At 35.5% G+C, this 23,232-nt stretch overlaps 4 protein-coding genes across 5 annotated transcripts; 3 read left to right on the top strand and 1 right to left on the bottom strand.

Annotated features, from left to right (window-relative positions):
• Positions 1 to 255: 255 nt before the first annotated feature.
• Positions 256 to 3,660, bottom strand: LOC21402593 (uncharacterized sugar kinase slr0537). Its single transcript, XM_024165277.1, has 5 exons — positions 3,032 to 3,660; positions 2,652 to 2,914; positions 2,428 to 2,545; positions 1,723 to 1,931; positions 256 to 1,295 (listed from the first exon to the last, which is right to left on the bottom strand). Exons 1-5 carry the CDS (start codon positions 3,395 to 3,397, stop codon positions 842 to 844), a joined length of 1,410 nt encoding a protein of 469 aa, XP_024021045.1. The 5' UTR covers positions 3,398 to 3,660; the 3' UTR covers positions 256 to 841.
• Positions 3,661 to 4,816: 1,156 nt separating this feature from the next.
• LOC21402594 (V-type proton ATPase subunit H) lies at positions 4,817 to 8,793 on the top strand. The gene is made up of 12 exons (XM_010089154.2): positions 4,817 to 4,902; positions 5,003 to 5,062; positions 5,518 to 5,643; positions 5,873 to 5,975; positions 6,051 to 6,123; positions 6,406 to 6,471; positions 6,584 to 6,704; positions 7,035 to 7,196; positions 7,400 to 7,525; positions 7,793 to 7,918; positions 8,033 to 8,212; positions 8,331 to 8,793. The coding sequence occupies exons 2-12, from the start codon at positions 5,033 to 5,035 to the stop codon at positions 8,577 to 8,579; spliced, it is 1,362 nt and encodes a 453-aa protein (XP_010087456.1). The 5' UTR covers positions 4,817 to 4,902; positions 5,003 to 5,032; the 3' UTR covers positions 8,580 to 8,793.
• Positions 8,794 to 10,528: 1,735 nt separating this feature from the next.
• Positions 10,529 to 11,792, top strand: LOC21402595. Its single transcript, XM_010089155.2, has 2 exons — positions 10,529 to 10,787; positions 11,582 to 11,792. Exons 1-2 carry the CDS (start codon positions 10,630 to 10,632, stop codon positions 11,706 to 11,708), a joined length of 285 nt encoding a protein of 94 aa, XP_010087457.1. The 5' UTR covers positions 10,529 to 10,629; the 3' UTR covers positions 11,709 to 11,792.
• Positions 11,793 to 17,928: 6,136 nt separating this feature from the next.
• On the top strand, positions 17,929 to 21,861 carry LOC21402596 (WEB family protein At5g16730, chloroplastic). Of its 2 annotated transcripts, XM_024165332.1 has the most exons (4): positions 17,929 to 18,125; positions 18,681 to 18,909; positions 19,044 to 20,660; positions 20,793 to 21,768. In XM_024165332.1, exons 1-4 carry the CDS (start codon positions 18,109 to 18,111, stop codon positions 21,501 to 21,503), a joined length of 2,574 nt encoding a protein of 857 aa, XP_024021100.1. In that variant the 5' UTR covers positions 17,929 to 18,108; the 3' UTR covers positions 21,504 to 21,768. The 2 variants fall into 2 exon arrangements, with proteins under 2 accessions (XP_024021100.1, XP_024021094.1); XM_024165326.1 differs by having other exon boundaries at positions 19,044 to 21,861.
• The last annotated feature ends 1,371 nt before the right edge of the window (positions 21,862 to 23,232 follow it).

A 23,232-nucleotide genomic window follows, 5' to 3' on the forward strand; every position in this document is an offset into this window, starting at 1 on the left:
GATCTGGTATTTTCTAAAAATTTTTAACTGTAGAAATTTTAAAATTAAAAACTCGAATAGATGAAATAAATGAGACTTTTACTATGATCATTTCAAAAATTACAAGGATTCCATCACACACCTTTTCTTCCTTTTAATTTTCCCCTGCCAAACACGGCCTAAACGCCCCTTTTATCTTTGCTACAGAGTTTTGGAGTCTTGATCACAATGCACGACATTGATAAAGTCCACATCAGGGCCTTTTTTTTTTTTTTTTTTTTTTTTTTTTTTTTATGCTATACCGTTGGGGCCATATATATAAAAGACCATAAGCTTGTAAACGTGTCAACTAGTTGACCATTACAATTGTGGTTACATAAATACATCTATCAATAATCAATAAAGAAAAGAATAAAGATTCAAGACTACTGGTGCCTCTTCGAGAGACCAGACACCAGACATACGAGATGATAGCTATGAGAAAAGACTCACAAATTGGCAAATCAAATTACTGCCATGAACTTTCATTAATTTGTTCTTTCTGTTTTTGCCATCAAAAGAATTGTTCAATTTACAATGTCGTGTACAAACATATGAACACATAATAAATTCCGATAATTCTATGACAAGGTAGCATAGCAAAAAATTTACCCTACCGGTAGTACGCAGTTTTGCAGTGTCAAATTTTCATTAAGTTTTGTTCTTGTATAAGTACGACGTGAATCTGACAGTCCAATACTGCTTAGCACTGTAGGGTATTTTTTAATATCCTACCATAGAATTGTCAAATAAATGCATGTACTGAAGAGATTTTCCTTTTTGGGTTTGACAATCAGCCAAAAAGGATCTAAGCTGCACCTGATTAGAAGCTGGATATATGATCTGAACCTACATCTGACTGAACACTGGAACTATCAAGATGGAATGCAAAGGATTCTGCCAACTTTACTGCATCCTGAACTCTAAGTCGAGTACCCTGTTGCCCAACAACAGTGGCCGCTATTCTAGCCGCTAATGTACCCATTCCTTTCAGATCAGACACGCCTCGCAAGATACCATACAATATCCCGGATGCATAAGCGTCGCCGGCACCACAAGTGTCGATCGGTACACATGGAGAAGGCGGGACATATACAGCTTCTCCTTTAACACCAATGTAAGACCCTCTTGGTCCATCAGTAACTGAGACTAAGGGAACGAAGTGGCTTAGATACCTTGTCACTGCAATGGGACTTTCCTTTGGAGAAAAATCACATAGAGCTCGAGCTTCATCGCTGTTTGCAAACACGACGTCCGCGTAGTTGCCAACAATTTCCCTGAGCATAGCCATATATGAATGAAAAAGATGTGGCTCATATTACTAAATAAAGAGCTTGTTTTGGTGGGAAAGAAAAGTGGAAGGAGGGAGAGGATTAGTAGAACAATTTTGAGTTTTGTGGTTGTTTTGATTGAGTTAGTGATTTTGAATCCTTCAAGGATCCCCAATTTTTTTCAACATAGGGAGATTAAAAGAGGAAATCCATACTAAACACAATAAGGAAAAAGGTTATCTCTTCCTTTCCACTTACCTCTCTTTTCTTCCTATAGCTCTCTCTCTCACACACAAACACCAAACAAAGCCTAAAGCTGAGTGTAACATGAAAAAGAGAAATGAGAATGCTCTCATCTCATGGTACATTCAAACTTTTCATACATATCTATGCTCAAATTTCATATGTAAATGAAGGAACAAGAAGAGCGTACCAGAATTCATCATAGTGTCTCTCAATGCAGGAGACGTCGGATGCTGTGACGGCGACAAGGGAACCGCTCCGGCACGCTTCCTCACATGCTTTTTTTATTGTTTCAATCGTATCAGGAAGCTCAAATAAATACCCTTCAACTACAAGTATCTTTGTGCTTGAAATCATGCTAGAAAGGCATGGATCGAAGTTAATGGTTGATGATGTACCCTAGCAACGTAAAGAACATACATCAAGAACTCATTTGATCCGCATATCATAAGAAGTGTAAACGAGGACATGTTTCCCAGAATGTAATCTCTGTACCAAATTTGAAGTGCAAGAAAAATTATGACTTTGAGAGACATTTATTAAAAATGTTCTTCTCTCTGTTTCATGTACAACATTCGATCAAATTAAATTTGCAACTAATTATAAAGCTCGTTCTTGAATCTCGAGTGAGTTTCACCAGCAGAAATCTCCCCGCAAAAGTTTAATGGTGGTATCAGAAAATTAATGCACAAGCGTAGCATGGATAAGCACTAATAATTCGGAAGACTCTTTTTGAAATTCCTCTAAAATAGCGTGTTAGACTGTGTGGATATTATGGAATGTTTTAAGTACAAGAAGATAATTATTTGCAGAACAGAAAGTTTGACACCAAAAATAGAAAGAAAAAAAAAATGCAAATGCAATCCACAAGTAAAAATTGGTAAATATAATTAACCTGATAGGCCAACATAGTACGGTGGGCATCTGGGGTAGTGAGAACAATAACTGTCCCTGTGGTGCCATCCTTGATTGGTGCAGAAAGAAAGTGAACATTTGCACGCCGCAATTTTGCCCTATAAGAAATAAAAAAGTGGGTTTTGTTAATGTCAAAGGAAACAATTGGAAAAACTAGTTCTGGTTGTATTATAGGAAAAGAGAACGGAGTATTCTAATTTCCACCTGTAGAAGCCACCCAAGGGGTCACTGCCAACACTGCCGGCCATGGCAACATTCAAAGGAGGGCCTCCAACGGGAGAAATGCCAAGCCTCGCTAAGGCAACCAGACTATTAGAAAGGGATCCACCAGCTGCTGCTTTGTAGCTACAGCCATCCATTGCCCTCAAAACTCTGCCTCTCTCTTCGTGATTCACCACCTTCCTCGTTCCCTTCTCTAATCCCAGTTTCTCCAAGAACTTGTCATCAACCGTCCCAGAAAAGTCCACCTAAATCAAACCCGCCCCCATCCCCCCGTTTTAAAATAATCATACGATAATCTGATTTCGCTAATAATAATAATTAACTGTGAGCAATTGAAGAAAAAGTCAGATAGCAATACATACCATGGCTTGTCCAAGGCCCAAAACATCGAATCTGTCGGGCAAGAGGAAAGTGGCATGGGAGGTGTCGTATTGTTTACTTGTGGGAAATTGTTGTTGTTGTTGTTGCTGTTGTTGCTCCTCGTCGTTGTCGTCGTCGCTGGTGGTTTCATCGTCAGCTCTGAAGCAGTGGGCAGCGAAGGAGAGCCTGGGCAGCCTCCCTAATGGACGAGGGGTCCTTGTGGAAAAACAAAAGCTAAACGAACAACAAGAAGAACAAGTATTGGTATTGGTATTGGTAATGGTATTGGTGGAGGGAAATCTGTTGTGAGAAGGAGAGGGAGAAAAGGAAGAAATAGGAGGAGGAGGAAGAAGAAGAGAGAGAGACATAATGATGATGAAGTATTCTGTATTTATGTTGTTGTGGATGTGAATGTCAATTGTCAGGTCAAGTCGTGAGGGATTGAGATGGAGTCTGAGTGGTGGCTTGGCTTCCTCATCCACCACCAACACCAAGAAAACTAAACTCACACCGCCTCTCCCTCTCCCTCTCTCTCTCTCTCTCTCTCTCTCTCTTCTCTGAGTTGTTCTTGACTCTCTCTCTAGGAAGCTTGAAGACTCGGCCTCATGACCTTATCTCTTTTGAGTGCTTGAATGAATCTCCCACCCTGTGAGTGTCTGGTGTTGGGTTTCTTCTTCTTCCGAGTTCCCATTTCGCGCTTCACTTGTTGCTCTCATTTCATTGGCCCAACCCAACAGCAAGCCCAAATCGCTCGAAAGTTTTTAGTTTATCACGTATTTGTCCTTTTTTAAATCTCATTTTTTATTTTAATCCATTACGTCACTATAATAGTTATCGTTTGATTAGAGGATTCAAACCATGTGATTTGAACCATTTTTTATTTACATGAATTTTTTATGAGAAAAAATACTGTAGTGAACCATAAATTATGATTCGAATCAGGGAACGAATCTCTCTACTAAACATCCTCTAAGTGTCAACTATTAACAACACTCACTATTTTCATGTGCCCTTCAAAAAACACTATCAATGTCATGGTAGTGTGCCAAGTTACAGATGATAAACTGGCCGGATTTCTTCTGCGATTTGTGTTGATAATAGTCTAATGAGGTGTGAACTAATTCTTCTCAATATCAAAACACTTTTTAATTTCCTGACATTCTACCAAAGCTCTTGTTTATTGATCAATTTGCGTTTAATATACTTGAATACGGCTTTAATCCTTCTCGTGGACTATTATTATAAGGTCACAACTATCACCCATCTAAACACCTCTTATCAAAAATCTCCTCTTATCAATGCTGCTCATAATGACTTTATCAATTTATTTCGGTCATACACCATATTATCTCCACTTCTTTTTTTTTTTTTTCTCTAAATAATGAAATTCAAAGGAAGACATTATTTACTAAGTGAAAAATATCATTTAAGATATCCTGTAATTTAACATTTTTTCAATCTTGAACACTGTTTGAAAATCTCAGTGAGGTACTGTTCATTAAAAAAAAACGAGTTATTTTTACCCTAATGTCATTTTTGAGTCAGAGAATAACAAAAGGGCTATTTTGAATTCTTTTATTAAAACTGTTTTTTTTTTCCCTTGTGATGAGAGGTAGATCTGAATTGTTTTGATTTTATCAAAACAAAATGATATTTTGCCAATTTATTATATTAAATAAAAAAAGAAACGAATGTTTTGACACGTGTCTGAGAATGATTGGGAGTTAGAAGAAGAATCCTTGTGGCAATGTACTACTCTTAACTCCCCTCTCTCCCTTGGCCTTGTTCTATTCTCTATTCTATTATTCTCACACAGTTTGTCGATCGATCCATCTCCGCCATTTCCATCTTTCACAGGCGCAGACAAACAGGGGTAAGCCTTTTATTCCAACAATTTCCTCTTATTGCATTCTATTCTATGGAATGAATTTCACGACTTTGCTTTGATCTGATATTTTGTTGATCTGCTACAGAGGAGCTAAGGTATTCAGATTTCCTCTTCAATGGACCACGCTGAACTCACCACCGAACAGGTTCTCCTCTTAACTGTTTTATATTTCCTTTTTTTTTAATCTAATTTTCTTTCGCGTTTCCTCTAACTTCAATTTCGTAGTTTTACTGACATTACCAACTTATTACAGATCATGTTGTAGTTCAAAGTCTTCTTGATAATTAGGTTTAACAAAGATCTTTTCTTCTTCTTCTTCTTCTTCTTCTTTATTCTTATTATATTGTATTTTTTTATTATTTTCGAGAAGAGGGAAGAATATTCATTGAGATGGATTATGTTGTTTTCAATTGTCAATTGAGAAGGGGGAAAAAAAGCAAAAGAAAAAGAGATAGAGAAGGATTTGATTTTGGGTAACGAGTTACTTGAGGATTAAGAGATTTATGCCCATAAAAATTCTAATGCCATTCAAAACTAAGCTGACTCTTAGTTCTTACATTTTAAGGGATAATTATTATTATTATTATTTCCATATTTAAGGTTCTGAAGAGGGACATCCCATGGGAGACATACATGACTACTAAGCTCATCACTGGGACATGCCTTCAGCTGCTAAGGCGCTACGACAACAGATCGGAGAGTTACAGGGCTCAATTGTTGGATGACGTAACCTCTCTCTCTCTCTCTCTTTTTCTGAGTTCTGATCTGACCATCATTTTTTATTTGTATCTACTGTCTTCTCAAGGTTGAAAATTTATGGCTTTCCTCTCTGGTTGTTTTTCATTGTGCTTCGCCATATTCTTAGTTAATAAATACTCCTGAAATCGGCTGTGCAACAGTAGTTTCTTTTCATGTATTTTACCGTGATATTAACTAGTGGTTTTGATGGTGGCAGAATGGTCCAGCCTATGTTCGGGTTTTTGTTAGCATCTTACGTGACATCTTTAAGGAAGAAACTGTCGAATACATACTGGCATTGATTGATGAAATGCTTGCAGGTACTTATAAGTTTTTCTGGCCTTCTAATAAAATATTTCACCAATAAGCTTACCCGTTGATTATCTATTTTGTAGCAAACCCGAAAAGAGCTAGATTATTCCATGATAAGTCGCTTGCTGGTGAGGATACTTATGAGCCTTTCTTAAGGTATATATATTTTTGTGACTTGAATTAACTACATATAATTTTATTTTTCTAAGGAGCGTTTCCATTGTACCTGTTTGTTTAATTCTCAAATATGGTGCTCATTTCTTCTGCCAATGTTTGAGTCACTTTATCTTACCCATTCCAACCTGAAACACATGTATTGAAATTTATGTATCGGTGTTTTGATTCGATTTGTTAGTTATTTACCATTTATTCCTACTCGTAGTCATGATTGAGTTTGTTGAGTATTCAAAATCATTCAGTGATTTTGTCAATTTTCAGGTTGCTCTGGAAAGGTAATTGGTTCATACAAGAGAAGAGTTGTAAGATACTTGCTTCGATAGTGAGGTACTTTAACCATGACAGATTTTCTTTACAAAGTGGATATTTCTTGGAACTAGGCAAAAGCAGTTTCTTTTATTTTCTAAATCTGTATTCTTTTCCCTTTATGTTAATACAGTGCAAGGCCAAAATCCCAGGATGGCAATATTGCAAATGGGGAAGCGTCAAATTCAAAGAGAAAAATTACTACTGTTGACGATGTGTTGAAAGAAGGATTGGTAGAATGGCTTTGTGCACAGGTATGCTTTCAGCTCTGTGTTATTCTTAGAGCTTTGAACATGTCTGGTGCCTTATGTTGTATTCTCGTGTGTGGTGATTCCAACAAATAAAATGTTTCAGTAATTTTTGGACGGTTGCCAAACTGTTGGAATTTGTATTGGTCTAGAGCTACATGTTCAATGGGAAAATAATAGCCAAACATTGATTTATGATAAAAGTACATGTTTGGCTGCCCTTTAATTCATCCAATTAGAATTTTTCCGGTTTCTGCATATATGATACATATTAATCATACTGCAACCCCAACACCAACCTCCTGCTGTGGCCCTGATGATAAATTTCATCTGCAGCTGAAGAAGCCTTCCCATCCTAGTCGCGGCATCCCAACTGCCATCAATTGCCTTGCAACTTTACTCAAGGAACCTGTGGTTAGATCGTCTTTTGTTCAAGCAGATGGAGTTAAGTTGCTTGTTCCCTTGATTTCTCCAGCATCCACCCAACAGTCTATCCAGGTAACAATGACGACCAAATGGATGGCCACTGAGTTCCGTTCATTTTTACTCCCAATTTTTTTACGTCCGAATTCTGGAACAATTATTCCTAGATTCCACTTTGGTTTTTTACGCTTATATAAATATATCTTCAAGTAACATTTCTTTTCTTCTCTTTTTTAAAAATAAAAAATGAAAATAACCACAATTTTACTTTGAAACAGCTTCTTTATGAAACCTGCCTCTGTGTGTGGCTCTTATCCTACTATGAACCTGCGATAGAGTACTTGGCTACTTCTAGAACTGTTCCTCGACTCATAGAAGTTGTCAAGAGTTCCACAAAGGAAAAGGTACATTAAGTCTGCTTTCATGTCAATTATTTTTATAATATAACCATTCTGTCCTCACGAAGTTGTGTATGGTCATGCATTTGATGAATCAGGTAGTATTCAGAATTTTTGTTATCTTTCCTGTGGTATTGTTAGTTATGTTTTGTAATAGTTGGCGGATACTTGCACGTCACTGCATTGCAGATTTCAACCTTGACTTTGGCACCGTGCCTGTTATCTTATTGTTCTGTTTCACGTTAGTAATTTGTAATGACAATTTGGTGGTAGGTTGTTAGAGTTGTTGTCTTGACCCTTAGGAACTTGCTCTCCAAAGGGACCTTTGGTGCGCAAATGGTAGACCTTGGACTGCCACAAATTGTTCAGAGTTTGAAAGCACAAGCATGGAGTGATGAGGTGAGAGATCGAGAATTTCGTAACTTGTTCTTGCTTCTTAAATTATAAGATGCATATATTATTTATTTATTTATATTTTTATTGACCTTCTAGTTGATTTGAAAATTTTGATAGGATCTATTGGAGGCCCTGAACCAACTAGAAGATGGCCTGAAAGACAACATCAAAAAATTGCGCTCCTTTGACAAATACAAGCAGGAAGTCCTCCTTGCCCATCTTGACTGGTCTCCCATGCACAAAGATCCTGCATTCTGGCGTGAGAATGCTACCAATTTTGAAGAGAATGATTTTCAGGTGTCTCTCTCTTTCTCTCAGTTCCACGTTTCTCTTATGTCTTCTCGGACAACGAAATTGTCCTAGAGAAACTTGAGGCTTGGAAAAAGACTAATAGTTGGTGACCTTGTGTTGGCAGATTCTGAGGGTGTTACTCACTATTTTGGACACATCGAGCGATCCGAGAGCTCTGGCCGTTGCTTGCTTCGATCTATCGCAGTTCATTCAGCACCATCCTGCGGGCCGAGTCATAGTGACGGACCTCAAGGCAAAGGAACGGGTGATGAAACTGATGAACCACGAGAACGCCGAGGTTACGAAAAATGCGCTTCTTTGCATCCAGAGGCTTTTCCTGGGTGCCAAGTATGCCAGCTTTCTGCAGGCTTAAAATTAAACTAAGATTTTTCTTTGGTGAGGTCATCGGAGGCGGCCGTAGATTCTAATGTCCATCTCTCTATCATAAGAGAAGAAAAAGAGGATTTATTGTTAATGGCCAATTTCTGTAGATTACTAGAGGGCATATATATACACAACTATATCTAAATTTTATTTGACACATTATATAATCCAGATTCTAGGGGAATGTTCCTCCTTTTGTTTTTGCTTGAGGACCTCTTGTTAAATATTTGATTCTTTCTGTTATGCTGTGGAGTATGTTGGATTTTATGCTGCGGAATAAAATGAAATAAATGTTTCTGTGAGTTATTCTTAATTTTAGTGTATGTTTGATTTCAAATTTTTAATCAAAGTCTTCTTACGTGGTTCTGACCCTGAAAAGCAACATGTGTATGGCCTTTGCATTGGTGTGTTGTATGGAGAAAAGAGGGACCTTTTTGCGGTATTTGGAATTGTTCTTATTTTTATTTTTTATATTTTTTTAGAGAAAAAAATGAAAATAATTTTAAAATGACGTTTGTCACAATTAAAGATTAAAAACGAAAATGAAAACGATTTTTTAGTTTAGTATAAAATATGAGAGAAATGAAAAATGACTTTTAATCATTTTTCATTTTTTTGTTTTTATTTTCTCATCTCTTGTGCAAATAGAGAGAGACATTCATAAGTTTTTTTATACTGAAAATAATCTCTTGATAAAACTATCAAACACATTTTCAAAAATGATTTATGTCTTAGATTGAAAACGTTTTCATTTCCATTTTCATACAAAAAATAAAATCATTTTAGAATGAGTTCTAAACGCACTTTGTGCCAAAACTAAAAATGAGGTATGGCAGCAATTGTGCATATGATATGACAAAGGCTTAATTTGGTATTGTTGTAGATGTTAAGAAAATTACTTTTACCTGTGCTGAAAGAAAATGCAGTTATTACAAAAAATAACTAAGTATTTGGTAAACTATAATTATAGTAGCTGTACTGGTTCTAAAATTAATGTAATAGCGTTTGGTAAATTATGAGATTGAATTACTGTGGATAGTTAAAAATTACGACGATATTATATTATACTATAATATAATATATATAATTTATATTTATTGTAATATTTAATATAATAAAATAAAATTATTATTAAATAATATATTATATAATTATGATATAAAATATAATAATATTATTAAAATAGTTAATATAATTACAATATTATAAAACATAATATAATATAATATTTATTATATTATATTAAACAAATATATTATAATTAATATATTATATAATCATAACGTGTCTAATACATTATAATAGATAATAATATTAGAATTATAAGATTATATTGATATTTAATTTTAGCTGTAGTTGCCTTTGAGCTATTTCTGATTTTAGCTGTAGACTCTTCAAAAAATACTTTTGAGAAAATTTATCAAACACTAAGGGGTTGTTTGGTTGGGGGATTCGTACCCCGATTCGAATAATAATTCATGGTTCGCTACAGTGTTTTTTCACACACAAAATACACGTAAATCGAAAATAGTTCTAATCTTATGATTTTAATCTATGAACTAAACGTCTCTTAAAATTAGTTTCTACTTGTAGCAGAAGCTAATTTTGGAAGTGAAAAATAATATGAAACTCAGCCAAACAATGGTTGTCGTATGGAAGTTGATGCAATGCCGAATAACCTCAACAACGTCGTACGGTGAAAACGGTGGAACGTCGAATGGCAGAATGGCTTGGGCGAAGATGGTGAAAAATGGAGGGAAAAATTATGGACGTCACTATATCATATCATATCATATTTGTTTGTTTTTTTTTTTTTTTTAAAAAAGAAGAAGAAGAAATAAGAAAAACAAAAATGATAACTAAACAATTAAGAGGTTAGCAGTGTAGCTGGTCGTATGGAAGAAACTTTAAATGTCGTATAGGCGGATAGATGTCGTTTACCGTAAATAATGATATAAGAAAATCCGGTGATCGTTGAATCATGGTAACGGTGGGTGCTTTGAGTGAGTGAGTTGAGTGGTGAGGACTGAGGAAGAGCAATGGAGAAGGAGAAAAAGAGTGAGAGAGAGAGTGAAGAAATGAAGAAGAAAGTGTGCAAGAGATGCAAAGAATCGTTCAGCCCTTCATCAAACACTCGTTCCTCATGCCGATTTCATCCTTCTTTCTTCGTCTGTCGCCGCCACGATGACCAGAAAAGGTATCTCTTATTTTCCGATTTTTATTGTAATTTTTGTTTTTTTTGTTTTTTTTTGGATTCAAGATAATGAATTAATTTTATTTCCTAAACCCTGCAAATTTTATGAATTATAGGATGCAAGTTGAGGTTTGTTCCTCTAGTTTTCCGTTGCTTGCAATTTTATTGGCTGTTTGAATTGAGCTAATTGGTTCTTATGTGATTGGGTATGCCATTCAAATTTATTAATGTTTTAAGGACAGATTCAACATCTAGTAGTTGAAGTTAGGTTCAAAATTCCTTGTTTAGGATCATTTTAAAATTAAATTATACAATTTTGGGCTCATAAAATTGAGAAGAAATGGGGTTAGGTTATGTTATATAGGTTAGTCAAGTAGAATTAGGAACTTCAACGACTGCAGCAAAGTAATGCCATGGGGACTCCATATGTGAGTAAAATAATATAATTTTTCTAGTTTCTCTTTTTAATCAGCCTAAGGTGTACTTAGGCGTAAGCCTGCCTGACAACTTGAAAAATTTTCAAACTTATCAGATACTGAGTTTCCAAATATGATCAATGCAAGCTTTGCATTTCCTTTGAAATGATGTTTGCTCTAATGGACTGAGAAGATAGATAGAGAAGTAGAGAGAGAGAGAGAAGAGAGGGGAATAATACTATATATTAAGATGAAGTTGTGATTTTGTTAATTGGGATTAAGAATTCTTGGTCAGATCCTTGTTATTCTAGTACAAATTTGGTATTTAAAGGGAAATTTCCCTATGATAATGCTTTTGTGCCTTTTGATGGTTGTTTTGAGGTACTATGAGTTGGGCCCAAATGATCCGCCATATTCCGCCAAGTTCTATGATTGTTGTGGGGCTGAGGATCCTCAAGCGTCTGGCTGCACCACCAGTTCCCATGTTTCCTATGATGATGATGATTGAAATTTGAATTCACATCTCATCGATTTCAATTTCTTAAAGTTGTCAAAATTAAATCTCCGTCTTTATGTATATGAATTCGCATTACTTATGTGCTCATCATAAGCCGCGTTGTTGACATGCTTTGGTTCAACGTGTTTTGCTTTCAACATGCACTTCTCTTTTTACTGACGCGGACTGTCTTGAGAGAGAGAGAGAGAGAGAGAGGTGTGTGGAAGAGATGCAGACAAAGTCTTGGAGGAAGAGGGGGGGACGGCAGGAAGGTGCGGTTAGGAGTAGTGCCTATTATTAAAAGTTAAAAGAGAGGCCTGAATGTGATAGAAAGATGTTTTATTTATTTACTTCCTCGTAGCAAAGTAGTAGGACGTGACAATTCTCTTTTACTAACACACCATATGTGCGGCAATACGTCACTGCTGTAATGAATATGATTAACAATGGTCTAGGAGGTGATAAAATGATACCTTATAGTTTGAGGTTTAGGAGAATAGTCGGTTGTCATTTATAAGTTAGTGAACAGAAAAGAACTGAGAAAGAGAAGAGTTCCTCACAAGACAAGGTGCTTTGCAAATACCACATCAGTTAGTGCCTTCATACATTTTTGTCTTTCTTTCCTTGAGCTTTTGCTACCTTTTTCCTTTCTCTGTCTTTGTCTGCATTTTCAGCCAATTCCATCCCACTTACATGTGGATTGGATGACAGTTGTTTTCGATCTTCTTTTATTTCTACGTGTGTATAACATATGTTATAAGTATAGATATCTATGTTCAGCATTCCTCTGGCGCTTCTTATAACTGGATTTCGGTGGCTTTGTTATTTACCTTACTAAAAACCATGACATCTGAATATAAGATTTGCACACTACGATCCTAATTCCACAACACTTGCTTTTGAGAGATACTTAATTCTCAAGGATTTTGGTGAGTAATATAACTTTTCTTTTCTTTTTTGAATTAGACAATGGAAAATTAGTTAAAAGCCCTCTATTGGGAATGTTATCTCATCTGATTTTCTCATTCGTAATAATTGGTTTTATCGTCCATGAGAAAGACGACTTTTTATTTATTTATTATTATTATTATGCTATTGTTTTCCCATCATCATCACAAAGGAGGTGATGATATAGTTAAAAACATAACATGTGGAAGAACATGTGCATTGTTTGCATGTGATAAAAGTGGCGCCACATCATATGAATATCTATTACATCTACTACTTTTGGTTTGGTTTAAATCTTAAACGTTAATACACACGCTGTCACATTTTTCACAACCATCAGCCACCTTCCTACCTTCTCTCTCACATTTTATGTCTCCTAATCATTGCAATTTTTGTATGTTAGGGTTTAATGCTTGACCAACTATTGATAAATGTGCAACTCTAATCTCACCATTAATTAACATAAACATAGAATTTTCCATTTTCTTCTTCTTCTTCTTCTTCTTCCTCCTCCACCTCTCACTCTGTTATTGTTACGTAGACAAGACAAAATGGAAACAATAGGAGAATCTTAAAAACCCACCGACCAAGTCATCATACGTTTGTTTTGAATGCTTTAGCTGTTTGACAACTCGGTTGCGTTCGATTGGATTATGTGATTTTTAGTTAAGCGACATGGAAATTGGAATTGCAGTGTCCAAGGGTTAAAATATATATAGTAGTATATGCTTTTTTTGAGCTACAAACACGTACATATGATATAAATGCAAGGAAGAAATAGTCACCAATACGCAACGCAATAATATACAATTCACGAGCCTCTTTACTTTTTGCACATGTTTCTTTCCTTCCCTACCTTTATTCGATCCTATAAATGCTTGCAGTACTTTTGCCACGTGTACGTGTATCATCACACTTGCAAGCTTTCAGCCACACCTTCAAATACATTGAAGACTATCCATTTGGTGCCTTTTATTTTTGTGAAAAGAAAAAAAAATTGCTAGCCATCAACGGCTGGTGATCTTTTTTTTTTTTTTTTTTTAATCTATTAAAGATTGATATGTAAGATAGTGTGAGACTTGTTATAGAAAATATATTATGCAAATAACATGTGGGCTTATAATTGTTAAAAAAGCGCGACGATGATCAATGGTGACATATAGTGTGTCGCACATATGTAAAACATAGTTTTGATATAATAACGGGAGAATTATTATTATTGACATCAACATGGGGAGATATAATATACAATTTTAGCTTAATAAAAACAATATGATAATGTGAATTGTTCAGACATAACAATGAAATTGATAATAAATACCACTGAGGAGCGATGTACTTGTAAATTTAAAACGTTAAAAGTAGACGAGAATGACATGGAAAAAACCCTTTTCTCACTTATAAACACTTTGATCTATAAATCTCAAGACTTAAATAAGATTGGACGGAGAAAAGAAAGAGGAAAAAGAAGTGCTGGGTTTGAAGTTGAGATAATAGAATTTGGAGGGTAGTTATAAATGAATGCATAGTCCGCTGGGGACAAGGAAGCAAGTGTGGATGTGGGGGGTTGTGCTCATTCTCTGGTCCTCTGATGACTGCTCTGATCCTCGTACTATATACTACTACTACAACGTCAACTACAGAGACTTTGACAAAGGTTATTGCTGCATTTCTACACAATTACTCTACTTTATATCAATGCCCACTCATCTCTTTGCACCTCCATTTTTTTATTTTATTTTTGCTTCATTTAAATTGCAAAGCCACGGAGGAGATGCAGTGAAAGCAGGGCCCGGATATTGGTTGTGTCCAAAATGAGAAAAAAAAAAAAAAAAAAAAAAAAAAAAACTCTATTAAACACTCTGCAATGCTAGACCGTAAGGTTTTCTTTTCTTGTTAAATCTACATATTTCTTAATTTTATCATGATGTAACATGATATGAGTCCAATATTTTCAACATATTTCCCATAAAATTTATTCTTCTTTTTTTACAGGTTAGATTATTGAGGAGTACATTTATAATTTCCAATGTGTTGGGTCCAATGCGAGCATGAGAACGATTTTCATGAAGTTCCGTTCAATTTGCACATTCTTTAAATATTGTTACGATTATCATCATGTGGTTGTGGATGTGATTAGGTCGATAGTGTTTTTTCTCTACCACACAATTCTTCTTTTTCTTCCTGAGGCTTAGATCATTGAGAAGTATGTTTGAAATTTGCTTTGTTTTGGGTCTAACATGGGCAGATTTTGGTTCAAATTTAAACTAATTTTCATTGTAATTATATTTATTAGAGATGGAAACATTCAAAGCTTAAACTAAACACGATGAATAAATAATGGTGAGTTTGTGGGGGGAGAGAAGGAGAAGTATCATTGGGCAACATAAGTGGACCCCAAAGTTAATTGATCAATTGCTTTCAGAGGATCCTTGCACATGGCCTCCTGCTAGTTTGACGCTGCATTATCTGAACATTATTCATTCATATATACACATGTCACTTTCCCTTTTTTATACAATTGATTTCACACTTACCCTCTTCAATTATTCTTTATCTGTATGTTAATAGCATATAGATAACATTTGGTGGAGCCATTAATATTGCAAATATGTGCAACAACGGTTTCTAGGTAATTGTGTACATGTGGGAATCACAGGATGATACCAGAAACTCTAACGAACTCTTTTAGGTGGAATAATTTCCATCAAGAATATATATATATATATATATATATATATATATATGTCAAACATGCCTTGGGCAATTGGAGCATAAATAAATACCATCGCGTACGTATATGAATATGATCTAATTACCAGAGATTAATATTGGTTTAACAACAGAACAAACTAACACTTTGCTTATTTTGGAACTGATTATGTTAGTTGATAAACCAAAAAAAAGTAGAATAAAAAAGGATCTGTCTTACTCTAATTTGCTGTATGAAGTTTTAATAAGTAGCTTAATCTATGATTGATAAACTGGATAAGGAACCAACATCGATATGAGAAAGTTTGGAAGTCCTTGTCCCATTAAATTCTGTTGGGATAGAGCTTACTCTTACTGTTATGATTGCTATACCAAAAAGGTAATTACTACTTAAAACTCTGTTAATTACTCTCACAAGACGGGTGCATCCATCAAGTTTTGGAAAAACACTTATTTAATTTATTTCGTAACCTCTTTCTAAGATGAAGTCTCACCTAATTATATATATATCTAATAGATACAATAGAATTTGCCACACCTCGAAGGAAAAAGGTTGAGTTCGTTGGTTGCCAGTCCGCTTTCTCACCTTACAAAAGGTCTTCCTTATAGCCATGCCTAATTAAATTTTAAATTGCATATTACGCCAAGTAATGCAGCTGATTTTGTCAATCATTACAGTAGCTCACTACTAGAAATAAGCTAATCCGAATTTGATTTCGAAAGGACGCCTCATATCTTCTGTAAAGTCAATTATTGTTAAAAAAAAAATGTTAGTTATCATGTAATTTTCTTATCTGTGAAAATGTATTAACAACGACAAGAAGATATTGTAATTTTAATTTTTTCCATCGTGTGTAGACTGTCAAAAATAAATGTTCCCATCGCCTTTAAATACATTACATGACAAAATTTTATATCTTAAGTTGAAATTTAACAAAATTTTTAGAATATTATGGATATAGCAAAAATGACATAGTCATTATCATAACAATAATATCATTATTATATTTTGTACTTTGTAATAAAAGAATCATTATTTTAATGATATTAAAATTTTACTATTCTTGTCATATTTTAAAAATTTTGCTATATTTAAATTTTTTTTACTAAATGTGTAAAGAGCCCTTAAATATATTGACCTTGAATTTTAAAGGCTTCAAAATGTAATGGTACTTAACCGAAACAACCCAAACCGTCCGTTAAAAAAAAAAAAAAATCGAAATGCCATATAGTTGGCCAGAGCACTAATATACATTTACATGCAAGTTTTAATAAATATAAGAGATCAAAAGGGTTGAGTGATTTAACTCCCTCATCGGTCTTGGTAATTTTTGTTTTAAATCATTTTTGTGTAACACGTCTAATAATAATAAGGAAAATCACAAATTTACGTTATGTCAAGTAATGTGGTTTACAATTTCATTGAATTAGCATTTAATCGGGGTTGTCCGAAATTGAGCAATTCTTGGGCTTAGTAAAGTCATTTTCAAGTGGCTGAAATGACTTTTAAACTGCAAAGTGTGAAAATAGGCAGCGGTTATAAGAAAAAATAAATAAATAAATCCTTGCCGGTTGACATTTAATCGAGGAATGTAGAATGAAGGAGTTACAAGATGAATATATTATACTTTCAAAGAAAAGAAAAAGGATGAATATTTAATTTTCTCAGCAAAAAATAAAATATGTATGTTTTTTAGGGGATAAAGTAAACATCTTTTTGACCCAAGCCTAAGCCAAAATTAAATTGAATAATTTCTTAACCCTTCGCTATATGTTTTTTTTTTAAGCATTTACTCTCAGGTATGTCGGTATTGGTAATGAAAAGACAAAAACAAAAAAAAAATAAAATCACATTTATTCTTCATAAATTTTTTTTTTTTTGGTTGAGAAGAAGAATTATCCCATCAGTTTAGAACTGTTATTTGTTTCAAAAAATCGTATTAAATACGTGTTTTATTAAGGAGGATAGCCTAATTTGACAAAGTAAAATAAAAAAGAAAAGAAAAGGCAGTTAAAGAAAGTGGGTTAGAGAGAGAGAGAGAGGGGAAAATGGACAAGAAAACCAATCCCTGAAAAGAAAAGAAGGTCAGCACTCAGCAATCAGAAACAGCATGGTTAGATTCAGAGAGTTTTGTCTCTGAAAAAGTTTCCCCTTGCCCTTTTACCCTTTGACACGTTAAATTAAATTAAATTAAATTATTTTCCTTTTTCTTTTTGAAAGGCTTAAATTAACAAATTATAAAGCTCTCTTCTTTCTTCCTAGTTTCAGTTTCTATATTTGATATTTCTCGCAAAAGAGGAAAAAAAAAAAAAGGAAAAGAAAGAAATAAAAAAGCACCGTTCTTCCTAAGACTTAGGGGTATTTTAGTACTTTCATAAGCTCCAAACCTGAAAATCTACGCTTAGAAAGAGAGAGAAAGAGGGGGGGAGAGAGAGTCAATAATATAACAACTACAAAAGAGAAGTTGAGTTGTGAGTGTGGCCACTTGAGAGACAAGATAACCAAATTCAGAATTATTTTGTTTTTCCTTTTTTTAATTTTTGTAAATTCTTTTCTTCTTCTTCATCTTCATCTTCTTCTTTCATTCTTCTCAGCTCATTATTAAACATAAAACATACAGATATATCATATATGTTTGTCTCGCTAATCTGAAGATTAACTCTTTACAATGTCACCATATTTTTAGCTGCTTTCTCAAACAAGTCAAAACCAACTCCTTTTCTTTTAACACCTTCATCCACTCCTCACACCATGGCTTCCAAGACTAAGTAAGCTCTCTCTCTCTCTCTCTCTCTCTCTCTCTATATAAGAGACACAGAGATCTGTCTCTGGGCTTTCTTACTGTGTTTCTGCACTATTTTTTTTTTTGTTTTTTTACTTTTTTTTTTTTTTTTTTTTTTTTTTTTTTTTTTTTTTAGTGATTTGGGTCATCGTAATTGTCTAGTAATTGAAATGGATCTTAAAAAAAAGAAAAGAAAAGAAAAGAAAAGAAAAAAAATCAGTGATTTCTGCCTCTTTATTTCACTTCAAAAATGTGATTTTGCATCTAATCTCTCCTAATTTCATATAAAGCTGCAAAATTTACTTCCTTCTTTAGCTTGAATTTTTTTTTTTTTTTTTAAAGGGGAATTCTTCAGCTTGACTCTGATGCTGTTACTTTTTATTTTTGGCGTTCATTTCATAAATTTTGCAACTTTATGTTCGGATCCATCATTTTTTCCCCCTTATATTGGGATGGAATGAGCTTATACAACTCGGACCATTAGTAATACTGATATATAGTAAGTGACTGACATTTTTGAACTGAAACTTGGGAACAACAGATCTTCTTTGTCGGAAACTCCTCCAAACAAAGCATCACCGGCAACTCCCAGAGTTAATAAACCAGTTGGCAGCAGGGGAATCCCCAAATCAGATTCCGATTCCCATTCTCCTCTTCCAAATTCTCGCCTTTCCATCGATCGCTCCCCGCGCTCCGTTCCCTCGAAAACCGCTGCCGTTGATCGCCGTTCGCCCAGGATCACCACCACCACCACCACCACCACACCAGAAGTATGCCTTCTTTGAAGTTTTATTCCTTTTTTTTTTGTCCTTAAATATTTTTCGACATTAATGATATTTTCTTAAATTTCAACCTTCCATTTCCGTCCTTGCTCAACACTTGATTCTGCATTGTTGACTTTCAGAAACAACCGTCGCGAATCCCCAAGGGTGGTTCGGAACTGCAGACACAGCTGAATCTTGTTCAGGAAGATCTGAAGAAAGCCAAGGAGCATATAATTTTGGTTGAGAAGGAGAAGGCGAAAGCAATCGACGAATTGAAAGAAGCGCAAAAAGTTGCTGAGGAGACGAATGAGAAGCTCAGAGAGGCTCTGGTGGCGCAAAAGCGCGCCGAGGAGAGTTCCGAGATCGAGAAGTTCCGAGCCGTCGAGTTGGAGCAGGCGGGGATTGAGGCAGCGCAGAAGAAGGAAGAGGAATGGCAGAAGGAGATTGAGTCTGTGAGGAACCAACATGCTGTTGATGTGGCTGCTCTTCTCTCTACGACTCAGGAGCTTCAGAGGCTGAAGCACGAATTGGCCATGACCTGCGATGCGAAGAATCAGGCAATGAGTCACGCCGATGATGCGACTAAGATTGCAGAGATTCAAGCTGAGAAGGCGGAGATTCTCTCTGCAGAGTTGGCCCGGTTGAAAGCCTTGCTCGACTCGAAGATTGAGACGGAGACGAATGAGATCAACAAGACAGCGTTGAAGCTGAACTCAGAGATAGAATCCTTAAGACAACAACTCGAGGAGGCGAAAATTCACGAGGAGAAAATACTTTTGGAGAAAGAGGCATGTATTGAGCAGCTCAATGTGGAGCTAGAGGCGGCGAAGATGGCTGAATCGTATGCACGGAGTTTGGCAGAGGAGTGGAAGATTAGGGTCGACGAAATGGAGAGGCAGGTTGAGGAAGCGCGGAAGTTGGAAATATCAGTGTCGGAGTCGCTGGATTCGGTGATGAAACAATTGGAAGGAAGCAATGATTTGTTACATGATGCTGAAGCTGAAATTGCTGTTCTTAAAGAAAAGGTTGGTCTATTGGAAATCACAATTGGAAGACAGAAAGGCGATCTCGAGGAGTCGGAGCATCAAATTAGTAATGCCAAGCAAGAAACTTCTGAAATGGCCAAAATCGTCGAGTCGCTGAAGGCGGAGCTTGAAAATGTGAAGGAGGAAAAGATACAGGCTTTGAACAACGAGAAGCTCGCTGCTTCGAGTGTTCAAACGCTATTGGAAGAGAAGAACAAGCTCTTAAATGAGTTGGAGAATTCAAGGAATGAAGAGGAGAAGAGCAAGAAGGCGATGGAGAGCTTAGCCTCGGCATTACATGAAGTTTCTGCAGAAGCCAGGGAAGCGAAAGAAAAGCTTCTGTCAAGTGAAGTTGAGCATGAAAACTACGATTCACAAATGGAAGATCTGAAGTTGGTCTTGAAAGCAACCAAAGAGAAGTATGAAGCCTTGTTTGATGAAGCGAAACACGAAATAGATTGTCTAACGAGCGAATCGGAGAAAACAAAGACTGACTTTGAAAATTCCAAGGCTGAATGGGAGGAAAAAGAGCTTCATCTGGTGGATTGCGTGAAGAAATCAGAAGAGGAGAGTTCTTCCATGGAAAAGGAAGTGAATAGGCTGGTGAATTTGCTGAAACGCGCTGAGGAAGAAGCGTGTGACATGAAGGAGGAAGAGGTGCAATTGAAGGACAGCCTGAAGGAAGTCGAATCGGAGGCGATCTACTTGCAGGAAGCCCTCGCAAAATCGAAGGCTGAGACCATGAAACTGAAGGAGAATGTGTTGGACAAAGAGAATGAGTTGCAGAGTTTGGTTCAAGAAAACGAGGAGCTTCGAGAAAAGGAGGCTGCTTCGCTCAAAAAAGTCGAAGAACTGAAATCGAAGGCTGAGACCATGAAACTGAAGGAGAATGTGTTGGACAAAGAGAATGAGTTGCAGAGTTTGGTTCAAGAAAATGAGGAGCTTCGAGAAAAGGAGGCTGCTTCGCTCAAAAAAGTCGAAGAACTGTCAAAGGCGCTCGAAGAAGCCATCACGGCAAAGAAGCAAAGCGAGGAAAATGGCGAGGTGACAGACAGTGAAAAGGACTATGACTTGCTTCCCAAGGTAGTCGAGTTTTCAGAAGAGAACGGACACGCGGGGGAAGATAAAAAACCGAATAGCAAAGAAGAACCGGCGATAGTACTAAATTCGCAGCAACAGAAGAATGACTTTTCGAATGATGAAGCTGATGATGAGCATTTGAACGGGAAGCCGTCAAAGGAATTAGATGAGAAGAAGGAGAAAGGAGACGAGGCAGTGGAAGAAGTGGAGTACAAGATGTGGGAAAGCTGCAAGATCGAAAAGGAGTTCTCGCCCGAGAGAGAAGGCACCGAGCAGGAGTCATTTGAAGAGGACGTGGACACGAAAGCGGAGGTGGAGGCGGAGGGTGGGGAGAGCTTCGATCAGATAAATGGAGTGTCTTCGACCGAGAACAATGACGACGCCGGCGGAAAGAGCTCGCCTACAAAGCAGCAGCAACAGAAGAAGAAGAAGAAGCCTTTGCTTGGAAAATTTGGAAGTTTACTTAAGAAGAAGGCACCCAACAACCAAAAATAGAGAAATGGTAATACTGGATAAAATATCATTTTGGAGCTTAAATGTGTTTGCCATTTTTTTTTCTTTCGATTTTCAGAATAGGTCTAAAGTGAAAAGGGTTGTTGTATCATTCTCTAGCGCTTATTATTTTTATTGCTTATTGATTCTCTCATTTTCCAATGTTGTATGCGAGGAGGATTATATATCTTTTTTTTTTTGGTTTTTGTTCGTCTCATTTAGATCTTTGTGAAAAGGAGTGGTAACTTGAAATTTTTTCTTTTTATGGGGTTTTGATCTTATCTTATCTTATTAATACAAATGGGTAAACTCATGGTTATATTTGAGCTTGCGGGTGCTGGAAATATGCCAAGAACTGGGAAAGCAAAAGAGAGAAATACTTTGGTTGCTTCATTTTGAAATTTAAGGTATGAGTGATTACTCTTTTGATTTATATTTATTTATTTATATAACTGCTTTTTCAATTTTTATTCTACAAGTCAGAGGTCGGTGGAACAGGAGAGTTAGGAGCTCAAAACATGCCAAAACAAAATGTGAGACACATTCCTTATCTACAGGGAAAATAAGAACAGTAGCATAGGATTACTGTAGGAATAACAGAGCACTTGTCTCAAAGTTGGTCAATTGGTAATGCAGCCCCATTGGCTGATTTTGTAGTTCTCCATGTGATGTGATTAATTACTACCATGAATTTGACCCTAAACATTATAGGGTTGGCTTATAGGCTCATAAGTCATACCTCCCCAATTTTACTATGGAAAAAATTTGTTTTAACCCCTTAATTTATTAATACAATGTTTCTTTTAAATAAATAAATAAGAGTAGAGATCTAACATGCTTATGGTTCTAGTATTGAAAGATTTTATTTTCATCAACAATGTATTTGCAGCCACCAAATTCAATTTTAAAGGCAGGCACATACTAAGAATTATGATTGTTTCTGCAAAAGCCAAAAAAAGAAAAAAAGAAAAAAGCATACTCTGTGAGTTTTGCATTCAAAAATCAAAAGAGGAGGTTGAGCAGTGATTTGTGTCAAAAGAAAAGAGCTTTTCATCTTTTTATTTATTATTTATTTATTTATTTATTTATGATTAAAGAGCTTTGAAATTGAAAATGGTTTGATGGATTCTTTTTATAGGAAGCAAGCATTGTCCATTTGGTAACGGTTGAACCTAAAAAGCAGACATGCTTATCTTTTTCTTGTCCTTTACTTTTTCTTTTTTAATCAAAACGAATTCAAATGTGAGCAAGAAAGTTATTTGTCATTTTTCTAAGAGTTTTTTTTACATGTTAGGTTACCAAATTGAATAATATTATTAACAAAGCGTAACAAAGAGGAGAGGAGGTTTTATTTTTTATTTATTTATTTATTTATTTATTTATTTTTTGGGTGGGGTAGGCGATAAAACGGAGAAAATTGTTGTAGAACTAGAAAGATTAGAGATTGGAGTCATTGGACTTTGGAAGAAGGTGCAAAGTTTGCATTTTTTTTTATTTTTTTATTTTGCTAATCAACAAAGTTTGCAACTTTTCTTTCCAGTTTGCACCAACAAAGCCCCCACCAAACCCTATTGCCGTTTGCCCACCCACTGACTCGTTCTCATTTCTGTTTATTTTTTTCATTTGTGGAGAATTCTTCCATAATGTACCAAAAGATTTTTGTATCATGTTATATTAAAATACGTGTTTTTTCTTTATTATAATACGGTTTTGATGTGTTCTATGATTTAAA

The sequence above is a fragment of the Morus notabilis genome, unplaced genomic scaffold (genome assembly GCF_000414095.1).
Source record: "Morus notabilis unplaced genomic scaffold, ASM41409v2 Scaffold201, whole genome shotgun sequence".
NCBI classification, from domain to species: domain Eukaryota; kingdom Viridiplantae; phylum Streptophyta; class Magnoliopsida; order Rosales; family Moraceae; genus Morus; species Morus notabilis.

Excerpts from the sequence above, each read along its gene's own strand:
- LOC21402593 (XM_024165277.1), bottom strand. The coding sequence starts at position 3,397 with ATGTCTCTCTCTCTTCTTCTTCCTCCTCCTCCTATTTCTTCCTTTTCT. Across the intron at positions 2,546-2,651 it reads CCCTTGGGTGGCTTCTACAG|GGCAAAATTGCGGCGTGCAA; the intron begins GTGGAAATTAGA and ends TATTTCTTATAG. Across the intron at positions 1,296-1,722 it reads AGACACTATGATGAATTCTG|GGAAATTGTTGGCAACTACG; the intron begins GTACGCTCTTCT and ends GGCTATGCTCAG.
- LOC21402596 (XM_024165326.1), top strand. Across the intron at positions 18,910-19,043 it reads CCACCACCACCACACCAGAA|AAACAACCGTCGCGAATCCC; the intron begins GTATGCCTTCTT and ends GTTGACTTTCAG.
- LOC21402595 (XM_010089155.2), top strand. The coding sequence starts at position 10,630 with ATGGAGAAGGAGAAAAAGAGTGAGAGAGAGAGTGAAGAAATGAAGAAG. Across the intron at positions 10,788-11,581 it reads CGCCACGATGACCAGAAAAG|GTACTATGAGTTGGGCCCAA; the intron begins GTATCTCTTATT and ends GGTTGTTTTGAG.
- LOC21402594 (XM_010089154.2), top strand. The coding sequence starts at position 5,033 with ATGGACCACGCTGAACTCACCACCGAACAG. Across the intron at positions 5,063-5,517 it reads CTGAACTCACCACCGAACAG|GTTCTGAAGAGGGACATCCC; the intron begins GTTCTCCTCTTA and ends TCCATATTTAAG. Across the intron at positions 8,213-8,330 it reads TTGAAGAGAATGATTTTCAG|ATTCTGAGGGTGTTACTCAC; the intron begins GTGTCTCTCTCT and ends TTGTGTTGGCAG.